General features: G+C 41.3%; 1 protein-coding gene across 11 annotated transcripts in view; it reads left to right on the top strand.

Moving 5' to 3' along the window:
- PCDH15 (protocadherin related 15) overlaps positions 1–16460 on the top strand; it is a 1468744-nt gene that overhangs the window by 1143026 nt on the left and 309258 nt on the right. For all 11 annotated transcript variants that reach the window (XM_075935032.2, XM_075935036.2, XM_075935034.2 and 8 more), the window contains one exon: positions 9692–9824. In XM_075935032.2, coding sequence (XP_075791147.2) covers positions 9692–9824 — 133 coding nt within the window. The remainder of the gene's footprint in view (positions 1–9691; positions 9825–16460) is intronic.

The raw sequence follows: 16460 nt of genomic DNA on the forward strand, positions 1-16460 counted from the left end.
GTGTCCCTGGCCTCTGTTTGTGGAAGGCTGGGGAAGGATGGATGGTAGGAGACAAATCGCTTGATCATTGTCTTCGGTCCACCCTCTCCGGGACACCAGGTGCTGGCCACTGTCGGCAGACTGGCTACTGGGCTAGATGGACCTTTGGTCTGACCCAATACGGCCGTTCTTATGTTCTTATGACTTGCAGAGAGTGGATGTTCAGAACTTTCTATAAATCAGGCCTCTTCAGACATCTTATGTGAACCACCCAAAATTACAAGTCAGAGATTAAATAAGGTTTAATGATGACAGACAGATGACAACAGAAGAAAGAGTCTGGAAATTATTCACTTGGCTTAATCTAACTCTTAAATATCTAAATTCATATTAAGATGCAACAACACAATTCTCAGATCCCATATACTGATATCAGAGAATTAGTCTGAATAAAGGCAATAGATTTTGCTTGTTTGCATGTTAAAAAATCCGCTAATAATGCCCGCTTACACTCTTGTTACTGACTTTTGTCATGGAATCCTTTGCTCAGAGAAAATGTGACAACATGCACAGTGCAGTGCATGTTGTATGTGAGATGCACCACAAAGCTGACCTACACACAGATGGGATCTTGCTGTTTTTACAACTTTGAGGAGATAAATAATGACATTTAAATCTCTTCAAATTGATTTCATAAATCTGAAATATTTGGGGGAAAGAAAGAAATCCTGGCATCTAAAAATGTGTTCTATAAAGAAATTTCAGTTCATATATATAGCTCACTCCCTGAGGTTCTTGCAGAGGCATCCTAGATCTGAAACATTGTATCACCTTAATTTTTGCCCATGAATACAACAGATTGATCTGTGGAACATGCATATGATCTTATTAGGGATTTCTACCATTTGGAGGAAGCTTGAATTCTAACACATATACGGGTCATTATTTATTATTTTATTTGAGGGAAAGGGACAGCATTTGCCAAGGAATTTGTTGCGGGGATTGGTTCCACCAAATACATACCACCAACACCATACACCACAACAGAAACACGAATCCAGGAACCTATCCCTGAAACAAACCCCATTGTGAACTCTGTCTATGTATCTACCCTTCTGACACCATCTTAGGACTTAACCACATCATCCATACCATCAGGGACTCATTCACCTGCACATCATGTGATATATGCCATCATATGCCAGAAATGCCCCTCTGCCATGTACATTGGCCAAACTTGACTATCTCTGCACAAAAAAATAAATAGACACAAATAAAACATAGCAGTACATACAAATACATACAAAAATCCATAGGAGATCACTTTAACCTCCCTGGAGAGTAATAGATTTGAAAGTCACTTTGAGCAAAAAACCTTCAAAAACAGACTGCAGTGTGAAACTTCAGAGCTGGAATTCATATATAAACTTGACACTATCATAATTGGTCTGAATAGGGATTGGGAATGTTTAGATAATTACAACAAATAATTTTCCCCTTTAGGTTTTCTTACCTTCTTATCAACTGCTAGAAGTGGACCACATCTGCTCTGATTAAATTAGACTTGGTTAGCACTGATGTAACACTCACATTGCTGTATGCATGTATAAATCCCTGAAAAACTGAAGCTTCCATTCCTAGGAAAAATTACTACCAGACAGAACTCTATGCCCCCCACTTTTTTTGTTCTTTTTCATTTTTGTTGTTGTTTTGTTTTGTTTTGTTTCCCCAGAAAGCTTGAGGGAATCAATTTAGACAGACCTTGAAATTAGCTCTGGACTAGATCTTGTTTTTGTCATTTCACCTTTATAAAGCAAATTAATGAAGAGGGACACTAGAACTCAAGTAAAGAGCTAAAAACATCTGTTTATTAATAATGCTCATATGCTTAGCTTGGTTTATTTTTAAGCTATCAATAGCACAAAATGAGATAAGTATTGTGTAACTTATATTTTTCTGGAAGGGTAGAAAACTAAAATTACATTTCATTCACTCAAAAATTTATTTGCCTAGTTACTATGTTTCCTATTCAAAGTACAGGGAATTACTGAAGCTTTTTCACGTAACTCTGTGTAGTAATTGCAGTCAAATATTGGCTTTTTAATGGTGAGTGTTTTATAAACTCAAGTTTATTGGGTTTTGGGTTTTTGGGTTTTTTTTTTAACTTATCTGTAGCTGATGACATTTCTCAGCTAAAGGCTGGCTACATTGGTTCAGGATTTCAAGCTAGATATATAACTGTTTGTTTAACTGAAAAATGATCTAGTTCAATAAGGTACAATCGTTCTACATACAAAGTTTCTTCCCTGGAAGGATTAGTGATAGAAATTTGAGACCTATCCCCTATACTTAGAAAGGGGGAATACAAATGGATTTTCTCTCAAATGTGACCTTTTTTCTGGGAAAAAATAAAAATAAAGTAGCCTTTTAATTGGGTTTCATAAGACTTCAGTAAGAAATAAATAAACGTGAAATAGTAATTTAGACAAGAAAAAAATCTCATTGTCAAAGTAACAAATGAATAGGTTCTGCTTTGTGAATCCAAATGTAAAATTAGCTCAATTCCATGTCTTACTTTTGATTAACACTTCAAATTAATGGTTTGTAATTCATTATCACCATATGGTAAGATACTGTGCTCAATATTTTAAGTTAGCCATTATTAGCGAGAGTCAGTAACATGGTATAAGAGTACCATATTATATTTAATTATATCAATCAAGGACAAATGTTTCATGCTTAATTACATCAGCTCCTAGTTATTTATGTAATGGTAAAGGAGTCATCCATGAGCAATTTTCAGTGTATTGACAAAAAGGAAAGGAATTTGTGATATATGAGCAATTTTAGAGCAGACTTTCAAGTTTCCTTTCCTTTTTCCAGTTCTTCTTAGGATCATTACAGTTAATGATAAAAGCAATCCACCAGATCAAGTACATCTACCTGCCCAAATCAGGAAGTAACATCCATCATAACATTCTTGGAACACATAATGAATGTAAATGCATTTTCTCTTTCAAGAGTATCTACTCTATAGCGATGCAATATGTCCTCAGAAACCAGTCAACTAACATGCATACAGTTCTCTTTGTTCTTATACTTACTGTTACTAGTACTGTTTAAACAGCACTAGTGTCCAGTGGGTGCACACAGGCCTGGATAATGAACAAATTCTGCATAGCCAGGGAGACCTGAGAGAGAAGAAACAGGAGCTCCCTCTTCATTGTGTAACTACTGAGGGACCCTTCTCAACAACAGTCCCTGTGCTGCCAGTACTGAGATGGTAGTGCAGAGAGAAAACAGAAATTAAGTCTACTGTCTCCAGTGCCACTTGGGGAATGGTGCAGATTTTCATTGCCCCCTGTATGGGCAGTGTGGTGGTCAGTAATTGTTCTGAGCCAAAGGTGCTTGAAAGAGAACCTTTATAAGGTGATAAGAAATAGTCAGCATGGATTTGTCAAGAATAAATCATAGTTGATACCTTTCTTTGACTGGGTAACAAAGCTAGTGTAGATGGGGGAAGCAGTAGATATGGTATATCTAGATTTCAGTAAGGCATTTAAAACAGTCTTGCATGACCTTCTTGTTAACAAAAAGGGAAATGGAAACTAGATGGAGCTAATGGAAGGTGGCTGCATAACTTGCTGGATAACCATTCCCAGAGTGTAGTTATCAATGGTTCACAGTCATGCTGGAAGGGCATAATGGGTGGAGTCCTGTGAGGATCAGTTCTGGTCTGGTTCTGTTCCGGATCTTCATCAACGATTTAGATAATGGCATTCAGATATATTTATAAAGTGTGTGGATTATACCATGATGGCAGAAGTTGCAAGTGTTTTGGAGGATAGGATTATAATTCTAAAGGATCTGGTCAATCTAGAGAAATAGTCAGAGAAAAATAGGGTGAAATTCAATAAGGACAAATGTGAAGTGTTCATCTTAGGAAGGAACAATCAATTTCACATATACAAAATGGGAAATACTGCCTATGAAGAAGTATTGCAGAAAGGAAACTAGGGGATCGTAGTGGACTAAGTCTAAATGGGTATGTCTACACTACAGCGCTAATTCGAACTAACTTAGTTCGAATTAGTTAATTCGAACTAAGCTAATTCGAACTAATGCGTCTAGAACTAAAAACTAGTTCGAATTAGCGTTTTGCTAATTCAAACTAGCATGTCCACATTAAGTGGACCCTGAACAGGGCTTAAGGATGGCCGGAAGCAGTGCCGGCAGGGCATCAGAGGAGGACTTAGAGCGTGGAGAAGCTGTCTCAGGCTAGCCGAGGGCTGTGCTTAAAGGGTCCCGACCCCCACCCCAGACAGACAGTTCTCAGGGGTGCCCCGCTTGAAAACTAGTCCTGGTTTGGAGTGCCCGGAGTGTCCACACTAGGCACATCACACCACTCGGCCATCAGCTGAGCTGCACTTGCCGCAGGCTGCCATCTGGGGAGAGGGGACAATGGGGGGCTGCAGGAGAGCTTCCACCCACAGAAGCCCGCAGATCCAGCCCAGTCCTCCCCATCGAGGGCTCGTGCCCCATTCCTCCCTCACCTCCTTCCACTTACCCTTCCCTAGCCCCTTTTCTTGATGTACAAAATAAAGGACAATTGTGTTCAAAAATGGAATCTGTCTTTATTGAACAAAACTGGGGGAGACTGGGAAAAGGAGGTGGGAGAGGGGAAGAGAGAGGCTGGGAGAGGGGAGGGCAACTAAAATAATCAGGGGTTGGGAACAGGTCCCGTATGAAGAGAGGCTAAAGAGACTGGGACTTTTCAGCTTAGAAAAGAGGAGATGGAGGGGGGACAGGATAGAGGTCTCTAAAAGCAGGAGTTGGGTGGAGAGGGTACATACAGAAAAGTCCTTCATTAGTTCCCATAAAGAAGGACTAGAGGACACCAAAGGAAAGGAATGGGTAGCAGGCTTCAAACTAGTAACAGAAAGTTGTTGTTCACAAAGCAAATAGTCAACCTGTGGAACTCATTGCTGCAGGAGGCTGTGAAGGCTAGAACTAGAACAGAGTTTAAAGGGAAGTGAGATCAAGTGTTGGAGGTTGGGTCCATGGAGTGGTATTAGCCAGGGGGTAGGAGTGGTGTCCCTGACCAAAGTTCGTGGAAGGACGGAGAGGGATGGCACGAGACAAATGGCTTGGTCACTGTCTCCGGTCCATCCCCTCCAGGGTCCCTAGGGTTGGCCACTGTTGGCAGACAGGCTACTGGGCTAGATGAACCTTTGGTCTGACCCTGGATGGCCATTGTAAGCTCAGGTCTCAGGGTCGGGTGTCTCAGTTGACCCCCTTGATTTTCATGCACACCTGCTCCTGGGTGGCCAGGCTGGCAGCTCTCCTGCCCTAGACGGCCACCTTCCTGTGCCTAGTGCGGAGATCGTGGACAAGGTCCACGATGTCCGCACTAGCCCAGGCAGATGCTCGCCTCTTGCGGTCCTGGGCAAGCTCCCGGGAACCGCCAGCCTGGTTCCGGGAAGAGCGGGAGGGCTGGGGGGCATCGGGTGGCTGGCTCGAGCCGTGCCAGGTGCAGGGTCTGCTGGCTGGGTGCTGGCAGGCTTGCACCTGGCACGGGCACCGTAGCCAGCCCGTGCCCCTTTAAGGGGCCCGGGGCCGGGAGGGGGGCATAGAGTTTCCCTGGTGTTGGCCAGAGTGGCCACCAGGGAAAGCTGGGGAAGGCTAGCCTCCCACTAGTTCGAATTAAGGGTCTACACAGCCCTTAATTCAAACTAGCTAGTTCGAACTAGGCTTAATCCTCGTAAAATGAGGTTTACCTAGTTCTAACTAAGCGCTCCGCTAGTTCTAATTAAATTCGAACTAGCGGAGCACTAGTGTAGCGCCTATTAAAGTTAGTTCGAACTAACGTCCGTTAGACATACCCAATGAGAGTTGTTAGTGTGAGGCTGTTGCAAAAAAAGTAAACATCCTTTTGGGATGTTTTCTCAGGAGTATTGTAAGCAAGACATGAGAAGTAATTCTTTCACTCTACCCTGTGATGATCAGGACTCAGCTAGAGTACAGCATGCAATTCTGGCATGTCACATTAGGAAAGATGTGGATAAATTGGGAAAAGTGCAGAGAAGAGCAACAGCAATGATTAATGGTCTAGAAAACATGACCTATGAGGGAAGATTGAAGGAATTTGTTTTGTTTAGTTTGGAAAAGAGAAGACTGAGAGAGACCATGACAAGAGCTTTCAAGTATCTAAGGGTATGTCTACAATACCACCCTAGTTCAAACTAGGGTGGTTAATGTAGTCACACAAACTTGCAAATGAAGCCTGGGATTTGAATTTCCCGAGCTTCATTTGCATGTTGCCGGGCGCCGCCATTTTTAAATGTCCGCTAGTGCGGACTCCGTGCCCGTGGCTACACGCGGCACGAACTAGATAGTTCCACGAGGTGTACCGATAGTTCGGACTAGGAAGCCTAGTCCGAACTATCTAGTTCATGCCGTGTGTAGCCGCGGGCATGGAGTCCGCACTAGTGGACATTTTAAAATGGCGGAGCCCAGCAACATGCAAATGAAGCCCGGGAAATTCAAATCCCAGGCTTCATTTGCAAGTTTGTATGACTACATTAACCACCCTAGTTCGAACTAGGGTGGTAGTGTCGACATACCCTAAAAGATTACTAGGAGGAGGAGTAAAATTTATTCTCCTTAGCCTTTGATAATAAGAAAAGAAGCAATGGGCCTAAGTTGCAGCAAGAGAGGTTTAGATTGGACATTAGGAAAAACTTCCTGTCAGAGTGGTAAGCACTGGAATAAATTGCCTAGGAAGGTTTTGCAGTCTCCTTCATAGGCGATTTTTAAGTAAATTAGACAAACACCTGTTTGGGATAGTCTAATTGGTGCTTGGTTCTGCCAGGAGAGCAGGGGACTGAACTTGATGACCTCTCTAAGTTCCTTCCACATTCATAGTAAGAGTTGCTGAGCTTTGTACAAGCAAAGAGTTCCTAATGAGTTAGTCCACAGGTTACAGTCCAATGTGCTTGTTTCAGGTTGAATACAAGCAGACTTGGAGATCCCAATCTATGGCTTAAAGCTTTCACTGATCATCAAGCAGATCTGTAATAAAAAGAATCAGGATCCAATGGTTTTCCTGGGTGAACAATAGGCAATCTTAGAGACTTCCAAATAGACCTATTTCCCTGGCATCACTGGTAATTGGTTATACAGATTTAATACAAGGTATTTGTCTTCTACCATTCTAAGATTATTTGGAATACACTTCAAAGAAGAATACTGCATAGACAGGAACCATTTGGTTACACTGTTAAGTTTTTAATAATCTATATGCAAACACACAAAGCCACAAACATCATCCACTAATATGCCCTAACGGCTGAATTTGGGTCATTTATCCTACAGCTTCCTTGGCCATGGATCAAAATAGACTTGAAGTATTTTATACCCAAGGACTGAAGTAAAAGCCTCCTCCTTTATTTCAGCATATATCAGATTTTGCTGATTTTGATAATGCCATTGACACACAAGCTACTGGTGTCCAATGTTGACCATTCTGCTGTATAAAAAATGTATTAATACCCTTCTTAGAGGCATCCATATCCAACTTAGTTTTACTCTTCCTGTCATGGTAAGAACTGGGACTGCTTTAGCTAACTCCTTCATTTTTTCAAACATTGTATTAAGATTTGCGTCTCATGTTCATTGGACAATTTTACATAGTGGTGCTCTCAGGTTGCTGGTTTGGACAGCTAGGAAAGGCACAAATTTCCCAGTTCGCCATTCCAATGGATCTTTGTATTTCTTCTTTATCTGTTCCTTATCTGAATATGGCCTCTGTCTTACTGTGCTCTGCCTGCACATCTGAGGTACAGGTTACACCTCTGTAAACTGGGACTCTCTGGTCTGGACCACGTGTGTTCCAGGATCAGAAAGTCCTGGCATGCTGCATGGGTCATGAGGGGCTGGGAGCCTGGAGCACTGCAAAGAGTAGGGGGGAAGTGGGAGCCCAGTGCAGTGCATTGTGTGGCGGCAGAAATGACCTCCCCTGGTCTGGCAAAATCCCTCATCTGGGACCAGTATTGAGTTCCCCCATGGGTATATTTGCATTATATGGTAGTTATAGTTATGTGTGTTCAGCTTTAACGCAGCACCTTTTGCTCTTTCCAGAGTTGTTCAAAAGCCTCTGGTCACACTTTTCTGTTATTTTCCCCTGATCAAAACATCATCTGTGTCAACTGTAGCTCCCTCTAGTCTGTCAAAAAGTGTTTTTTTATGAAACTCCTCAGGTGGTGAACACACCCCAAACTTCTCAACTAAAAGTGGTAGGTTGAATGTGCATGAACATATGAACTGTTTTTCTGCCAGAACTCTGCTGAAAAATACAGAATTGAAAAATATTTGCCATCCGCCATATCTCCCAACCTTTCTCTCATGGTAGGTAGAAGAAAATGTTTCCTTTTTACATATGTATTTAAATCAGTAGCTTCTGTCTTTTTATCTCTGCAATGATCAGTCAGGGTGTGTCTAAACTACATCCCCTGTCTGCAGAGGGATATAAATGAAGCACTTCAAAAGTGCAAATGAAGCCAGGATTTAAAAATCCTGTGCTTCATTTGCATAATCATGTAATGGCGCTCTTTCAAAAAAGCACCCTGTTTTCAAAAGAACTGCATCTAGACTGCGGTTTCAATTTTGAAATAGTGCTTTTTCGAAACAGTGCCATTACATGATTATGCAAATAAAGTGCGGGATATTTAAATCCCAGCTTCATTTGCACTTTTGAAGTGCTTTATTTACATCCCTCTGCCGACAGAGGGATGTAGTCTAGATGTAGCCTCAATGTGCTAACTATGTTATTTTTTGTACTCACCCTGATTCCCAGGCCGATGACACTATCTCTTTTAGCCTGTGTTAGGACAAAATAAACTTTCCTAGAGGCATGAATTGTAGGGAAGTTGAGCTCTTAGGGAGCTCGTTCCACGAGAAGTAACGGTAGTTAGAATTAGAGAGCCTAATTCGAACTACCTACTCCGTGCCGCGTGTAGCCACGGGCACAGAGTCCGCACTAACGGAATTTAAAAATGGCGGCGCCCAGCAAGATGCAAATGAAGCCCGGGATATTTAAATCCCGGGCTTCATTTGCAACTTCGAATGCCTACATTAGCCGCCCTAGTTCGAACTAGGGTGGCAGTGTAGACATACCCTTACTGCTCTATTCTGTACTCTTTTGAGAACTTTGCCATGCGTAGCTCATCCTCAGTTCTTTCTCAATTACTTTGTTTCCCTGCTTCTCTGATAACTACATCCTCTTGAACGTACCAAAGACTTGACACAGTTTTAACCAAACAAAAAGGGAGCTCTGTCAACCATTCCTGTCTTCTTTCCCACAAGAGACAGTGCTGACTTTCATCAATTTTCCCCCAAGGGTGGAGCATGCGTTACAGTATCAGAAGATGATAGTGTCAGAAAAGACATATGACTTATGGGTTTGGTGGGGAGGGTCAATTTTGCAAAACTTTTACCAAGTTAGTTCCTTTTAAAATATTTAAAATGTTGTTATCTTGAGATGGGAATGCAAGTCACTTCTGAGACAGTGCAGAAAGAGGAGTGCCTCGGAGGAGGAGAGAGAAGTTGTGTGATCTACAGAATAGGGAGGACAATCTACAGATATCGAAATTGTAGGCTATGTTGCCATACTGTTGATTTTGACCTGGTTTCTGTTCTTTTTCTGTCATTGCAGGAGCTCCATCACTACTGTTTACATTGAGGTACTTCCTCCAAACAATCAGAGCCCTCCCCGCTTTCCCCAGCTGATGTACAGTCTTGAACTCAGTGAGGCCATGAGAACTGGTGCGATTTTGTTAAACCTGCAGGTACAGAATACTTCAGTGTAAGCCTTTGCACAGCTACTTCTGATTACGTATGTGGCACGTAGAGGCCTGTCCTCCTTTTGTAGAAGTCAAAGGCAATCTGTGAGGATTAAAATCTATTCTGAAAGAAAAACATAGCACAAAATAAAATGCTGCTTTGGCATTTTTGTAACATTTCAGATTTCTATCAAACCAAAATATATTAATTCATAACTTTAGCCTGCCTTCTGATCAGGAGTGTGGCAAAGAATAATGAATGTTATTTAAACATGTCATTGAATTTATTGTTCTCGTAGGCTGTCAGTATGAAAGCCCAGGATACAAAAGGGCTTGTACTTATCCACCAGGCAGTGGAGGCACTGCTTATGCAAACTCTCCTATCTTGATTCACTAGTCTCAACTCAGACCATGAGATACCACTTCTGAAAGTGTGAGAACAATTCAGTTACTGGGTCCTTTGGTTCCTTTGCCTGGTTGCTGATACGGCCAAAAAGGAGGCCAGTTGTATCTGCCCATTATGAGAATTGCTGACACTAACAACTCATTGTTTCATATGTACAGTAGACTTCCGATAATCCAGCACCCTTGGGACCCAGGTGGTGCCTGATTATCAGAAATGCCGGACTATCAGGAGGTACTCTGGCTGGGGCGGGTCTCGTCGGAGGGGAAGCGGGGGAGGGGGCAGGGGTGTGCCAAAGCAGCCGCATTCAGGACGTTCTAATCAGTTACACTTAACTCCGGCTGGATCCACAGCAGACAGGCTGTTAATCTACCTTTCCTCTCTATTGCCTGGAGGAGGGGGGCAGGGAAAGGTAGGGGTCGGTGGGGGAGGGGGTGTGCCAAACCCTCCCTCCTGCTGCAGGGAGGCAGAGCTCACTCACTTGATCTTTTGATCCTGGACTATCGGTCTACTGGTAAAAGCAGCAGGGACAGGGAGGGGAGATGATCTCTTGTGAGTTTCAGCAGCAGCCTGTCACCTGTGGATCTACCCGTTCCCACCGCCCTCCCCCCCTCCAGGCAGTAGAGAGGAAAGGTAGATTAACAGCCTGTCGGCTGTGGATCCAGCCGGAGTAAGTGTAACTGATTAGAACGTCCTGAATGCGGCTGCCTGCCTGTCGCCGCTTCTCCCCTTCCACCGCTCGCAGGCTCTGCCTCCCTGCAGCAGGAGGGAGGGTTTGGCACACCCCCTCCCCCACCGACCCCTACCTTCCCCTGCCCCCCCTCCTCCAGGCAGTTAAGAGGAAAGATAGATTGACAGCCTGTCCGCTGTGGATCCAGCCGCAGTTAATCCATTACACTAACAACTTGAAGCAGCTGCCGGAGCACTTCCAGGTTGCAGTTTGGTGCCGGACCATCAGGCGTACTGGACCACTGGATGCCAGACCACCGGAATTTTACTGTATTATAACTTTTCAGTTGTGTAATACATTTCAGTCACTAATGATTGGACTTCTATTTGAACTAGTGACACATATTTTCTACATTTTTCAAATATATTGATTTTAATAACACAGAATACAAAATATACAGTGCTCACTTTCATTCAAGTACTATAATACAATCTCTTTATCATGACAGTATAACTTTCAAATGTAAAAAAATGTATATAACTGCACCCAAAAACAAAACAATGTGAAACTTTAGAACCCATAAGTCAAATTGTGATAGGGCATATAAGGCTATGTCTACACTAACGAGATTTTGTGCAAAAACAAATGTTTTTGCCCAAAAACTCGTGGAGTGTCCACATTACAAGCATGTTTTTGTGCAAGAAAAAGTACAGTAGATCGTCAGAAGACAGGGCTTCTTGCGCAAGAGTTATTCCTCTTTCTATGAGGAATAAGCCTTTTTGCACAAGAGCTCTTGCTCAAAAAGGCATGTGTGGATGGGTAATGGGTTTCTCATGCAAGAAACCCCTATCGGAAAAAGCACAGGTTCTCTGATGGCCATTCTGTGAATGGTCATCAGAGCTTTCTTGCACAAGAGCATTCATGGCAGTGTGGATGCTCTCTTGTGCAAAAGTACATCTCTTGCACAAAAGCACATGGCAGTCTGAATGCGCTCTTGCACAAGAACTTTTTGTGGAAGATTTCTTCCACAAAAAGTTCTTGTGCGAGAAGCCTGAAGTGTAGATGTAACCTAAATGTTATCATACCTGACATGTAAATACCTTGGAATTCTGGCTACAACGAATCTAGGTAACACTGTAAATTTATCTCCTGTAAATATAAACAAACATATTTGCCTTACCATTAGGCTGAACAAGAGGTACACTTTATAATGTGAATTGAAAAATTCTATTTCTTTTATCATTTTACAATGCAAATATTAGTAATGAAAAATAATATAAAATGAGCTCTGTAAACTTTGTATTCTGTATTGTAATTGAAATCAATATATTTGAAAATATAGAACAATTCAAAAATATGTATAGGAAGTTTAAATTGGTATTCTATTGTTTAATAGTATGATTAAGAATGTAATTAGTCATTACTGTTTTTAATCTAGTTAATTTGTTTTGTGTTCATAACTTCAGTTAATTCATGTGAACTGACAGCCCTCCTAGCATTGCTTGGAAAATGTTGAATTTAGCCTATAGTTACTGAGGCCTGCATAATATAGTCTGGTTATCTCAGCAGAGTGCAGATAATCAAATGGTACAATGGACTAGATCCTCAGCTGTTTTAGATAGCATAGTTCAATAGAAATCCATTGAATGGAGCTAATAAAAAATTATCTATACCAGAATGAAATTAAGCAAGTTTAACTGAGTGTGATTCATGCAAATGACTGGGGAAACTTTCTATTAAACAGTGTGCTGAACCATCGAGAAAGGGTTAGCATTGTTACAGCTGATTTAAAAAACACCCACACTGAGAGAGGGTAAATCATTTAGCCCAACACCGAAAGTTAACTTTTGGCACACTTTTATTGCCCTTAGTAAGTTTTAAAACTACACAGTCCAACTCCTTGGGATAATTTTCATAGCCTATCACAAGCTAATTGAGTCTGAAAGCACTGCAAAAAGGGAGTCAGCAGTAGGCTCCTGTAATGCTAGAATATGGAATCTTTGAGGCTCTGGTTATCTTTGCAGGTAGCAAAGCCTTAGGTAATTTTAGGGTGTTGGATAATGCAAATACAGTTCTGAAAACTGTCTTGAACTGATGGATAATATCCATTATATCAAGGAAACTGCTCACGATTTTAGAGATTAAGTACATGAATAATTATTTGTAGGATTGAGACCTTGATTGAGACTTTATTTGTTGGGATGGAAGTGAGAAATATTGGAAACATTTTAATTCTATTTTGTTATTTTTTGGCACAAGAGTATGATGACAATAGCAAGGAAGGATCAGTTCCTTTTGAGAGCAAGTTCTTTTTTTTTCTGAACTATGTGACTCCTAAGACTTTGCAAAGTATTCCAACCCCTAGTAAGAAACTCTCAATATTTCAAACATATCCACTAGCTACATACAGTTAAAACTTCCAGTAATTGGAAATTCTAATTAACAACTAACTACTTCTATTAACACAGGAAGGTCCAATTTTTTTGTATGTTAATGCCACATATTTTAAAATGTACCCAGTTGATTACAACTTGTATTTTAATAGCAACAATCAAGATTACCTTAAATAACACAGCAATAAATAATCCCCACTGTGTTATTTTGTAAATAAGACCGAATTTATTCCATGTCTAGAAGGTGTTTATTACTTTGCATTCTGCCAACTATTGTTGATTAAAGCTTAAGTATGCAAATGGTCTCATTTTCTTGAGATTTTGATAAACAGGAATAGAGCAATTACCATGTTACTGAGGTATGATCTATAAGCAGGCAGTAATTCTCAAGGGGTGGCAAAATGGGTGTATTTAATTGATCTTGAAATATACAGATGTCAAAATACAATTTTATTCAATCAGCTGATCCAAATTTAGAGTGAGATGATTTTTATTGGGTTTTGAGTCTTCGGTTTTCTTTGTTTCTACATGATGTACTTCTTTGAATTTAAGGATTGAGATCATACACAATTTGTTTTGCTATTAACTGTGCATTTTAAAGATGCACATATGAACCTACCAAATCAGTGATAAATGCATTTCCAATGGTTTTGGGGTTTTTTTTTGGGGGGGGGGGCGGTCTGTTGTTTTTTTTCTTGTGACAGCCTGGATTCAAGAAGAGAAGGAAAAGAAGATGCTAGTGTTGCAAATCTGGTTGAATGGCCGGATAGTGAATTTGTCTATTCTGATGAAGAGAGAGAGAAACAAAAAGGTTTCTGAACAGTAACAGAAAAATAGTGACAGTTAAGAGATGGGACTCCAAACAGATGGAAAGATATTAGATGTGTAGAGACAGAATTAAATCTCATCAATAAAAAAGTGATGTTAGAGACCATGGCAATGAACTCAATATTAGAGCTTCTTAAAATGTGTGAGAGTTTTCCATAAAATTTTCTGTCAAATATTTTCCTTTTATTATTTAAAATGTTTGTCCAGCTCTAGATGTGGAGATGAGTGTAGAAGAGACAAAGGATAGACTTCTAAGAACACCAAACAAGGTGAATAAGGAGGAATTGGATCCAGAAAAGGGTTTGAAATGAGTCACATATGAAGGGAGATTAAAAAGACTTGGACTTTTCATCTTAGAAAAGAGGAGATTAAGGGGGGATATGATAGAGGTCTATAAAATCATGACTGTTATTGAAATGTGAATAAGGAAAAGTTATTTATTTATTCCCACCAAATGAAATTAATAGGCAGCAGATTTAAAACAAACAAAAGGAAGTTTTTCTGCACTCAGTGCACAGTCAATCTGTGGAACTCCATGCCAGAGGATGTTGTGAAGACTACAACTTTAACAGGGTTCAAAAAAGAGCTAGATAGATACATGGAGGTGATGTCCATCAATGGCCAGGATGGGTAGGAATGGTGCCCCAGCCTCTGTTTGTCTGGAAATGGATGACAGGAGAGGGATACTATGATGATTACCTATGATGAATCCTCCCTCTGGGGCATCTGGTATTGGCCACTGTCGGCAGACAGGATACTGGGCTAGATGGGCCTTTGGTCTGACCCAGTACGGCCGTTCTTATGTTCTTATGTTTATCATGGCTAAGGTTGAAAAAGCAATCAACAAGACAGGTAGGGGCAAAACATAGAAAAAGAGGAAAGCAAAAAGAAACTGAACCTCTGGACTATCAAAGGCAGTAGACAGATCGAGGAGGATGGGAATGGCAACTGGGGGAAGCAATGTCCCAGTCTGTGCTGCTTCCTACAATTACCATGTGCCAGGAATGGTAATCTGCAGCCAACGGGAGCTGCAACTGGATGTACTTGAGTATGCACAGGTAAATAAAGTGCTGGTGACCTGCCAGGGCTAACCCTGGCAAACCATGTCAGGCCCACGGCCAGTTATTACCCACTCCTGATGTAGAAAATAGAAATAAATTCTTCTGACCTTGCACAGCATTTGTATTCTTCCTAACTTGAACACTAATCTTGTCAGTTATGTAACACCAAAAGCTTTCTTCTGTTTTTAAACAAGTTAAGAGATATATTTATTAATGTCAACCATATTTCAAGAGTGCTTAGACAGTTTAGAGAGAAAAGTATTTGTGCAGATAGCAGAGCTCATTCAATGATTATCTTTTCTGCTATGTACGTGGCTTGCAAATTCCAATAATTCATATGTCAAGTTTCCTGTTGTTTTTCTTCTTAAAACAGCCACTCAAAATGTGAAGTCTAAGTTCATGGATAACAACTCCAAGAGTAATTCTACCAATCTAAATATTGAATCATTTGTTTTAAAATTTGTTTATGGGCCAGGAAATTTTCCCTGGGAAAGTAACATTGGCATGTTTCATTTTTTTAAAGTATTGTTATTAGTATACTTTCTGGTTCTCATCCTGATCTTCTGGGATGCCCCAGGAACCTGAAAGAAAAGTCAGAGGGTGAGATTTGAGAAGAGGAACATCGACAAAAGGGTTGGGAAGATGGAAACAAAACAATACAAAGTAAAGTATCTGGATGAAAATTATAGGGGAAAAGTCCTGCCCTGATAATTGTCAAGGAAAGATACATCCTAAATTTCATCATTCTGGTGGTAATAATTTGGAAATGTACATTTAAAATATTTAAAATAAATGTTTTGATTTATTGAGAGTATTGATGTGGTACAACTTCATACACCCATATCTGATAAAATGGAAACTGTGAGCATTGTTTCCTCTTGAAAAGATTCTTCACAATACTTCAATGGTTAGAATTAGAAGATTGATTTTAAGGTACAGGCAGTCCCCGACTTACGTGGATCCGACTTACGTCGGATCCCTAGATACGAACGGGGTGAGGCAACTCCCGCACATGCGCAGCAGCATTCCCGGGGCTCGCTCACCTGGGTCCTAGGATCCTCCTCCTCCTCGGGCCGGCTCCGACTGGGGTCCCGCAGAGCTGCCGGGCAGAGGAAAAGTGCCTCCCCACGCCCACTGCCCCCCCCCCACCCTCCTGCCAGCAACAGGCTGCCCCCTCCCCTGAGCAACAGGCTGCCGAACAGACAAAAGCAGCCTCTCTGCCCCTCCTCCCCTCTATACATGCCGGGCTCCCAGAGCGCAGCAGCGTCCCCGGGGCTCGCTCACCTG

The sequence above is a fragment of the Pelodiscus sinensis genome, chromosome 8 (genome assembly GCF_052426305.1).
Source record: "Pelodiscus sinensis isolate ZL-2025 chromosome 8, ASM5242630v1, whole genome shotgun sequence".
NCBI classification, from domain to species: Eukaryota; Metazoa; Chordata; order Testudines; family Trionychidae; genus Pelodiscus; species Pelodiscus sinensis.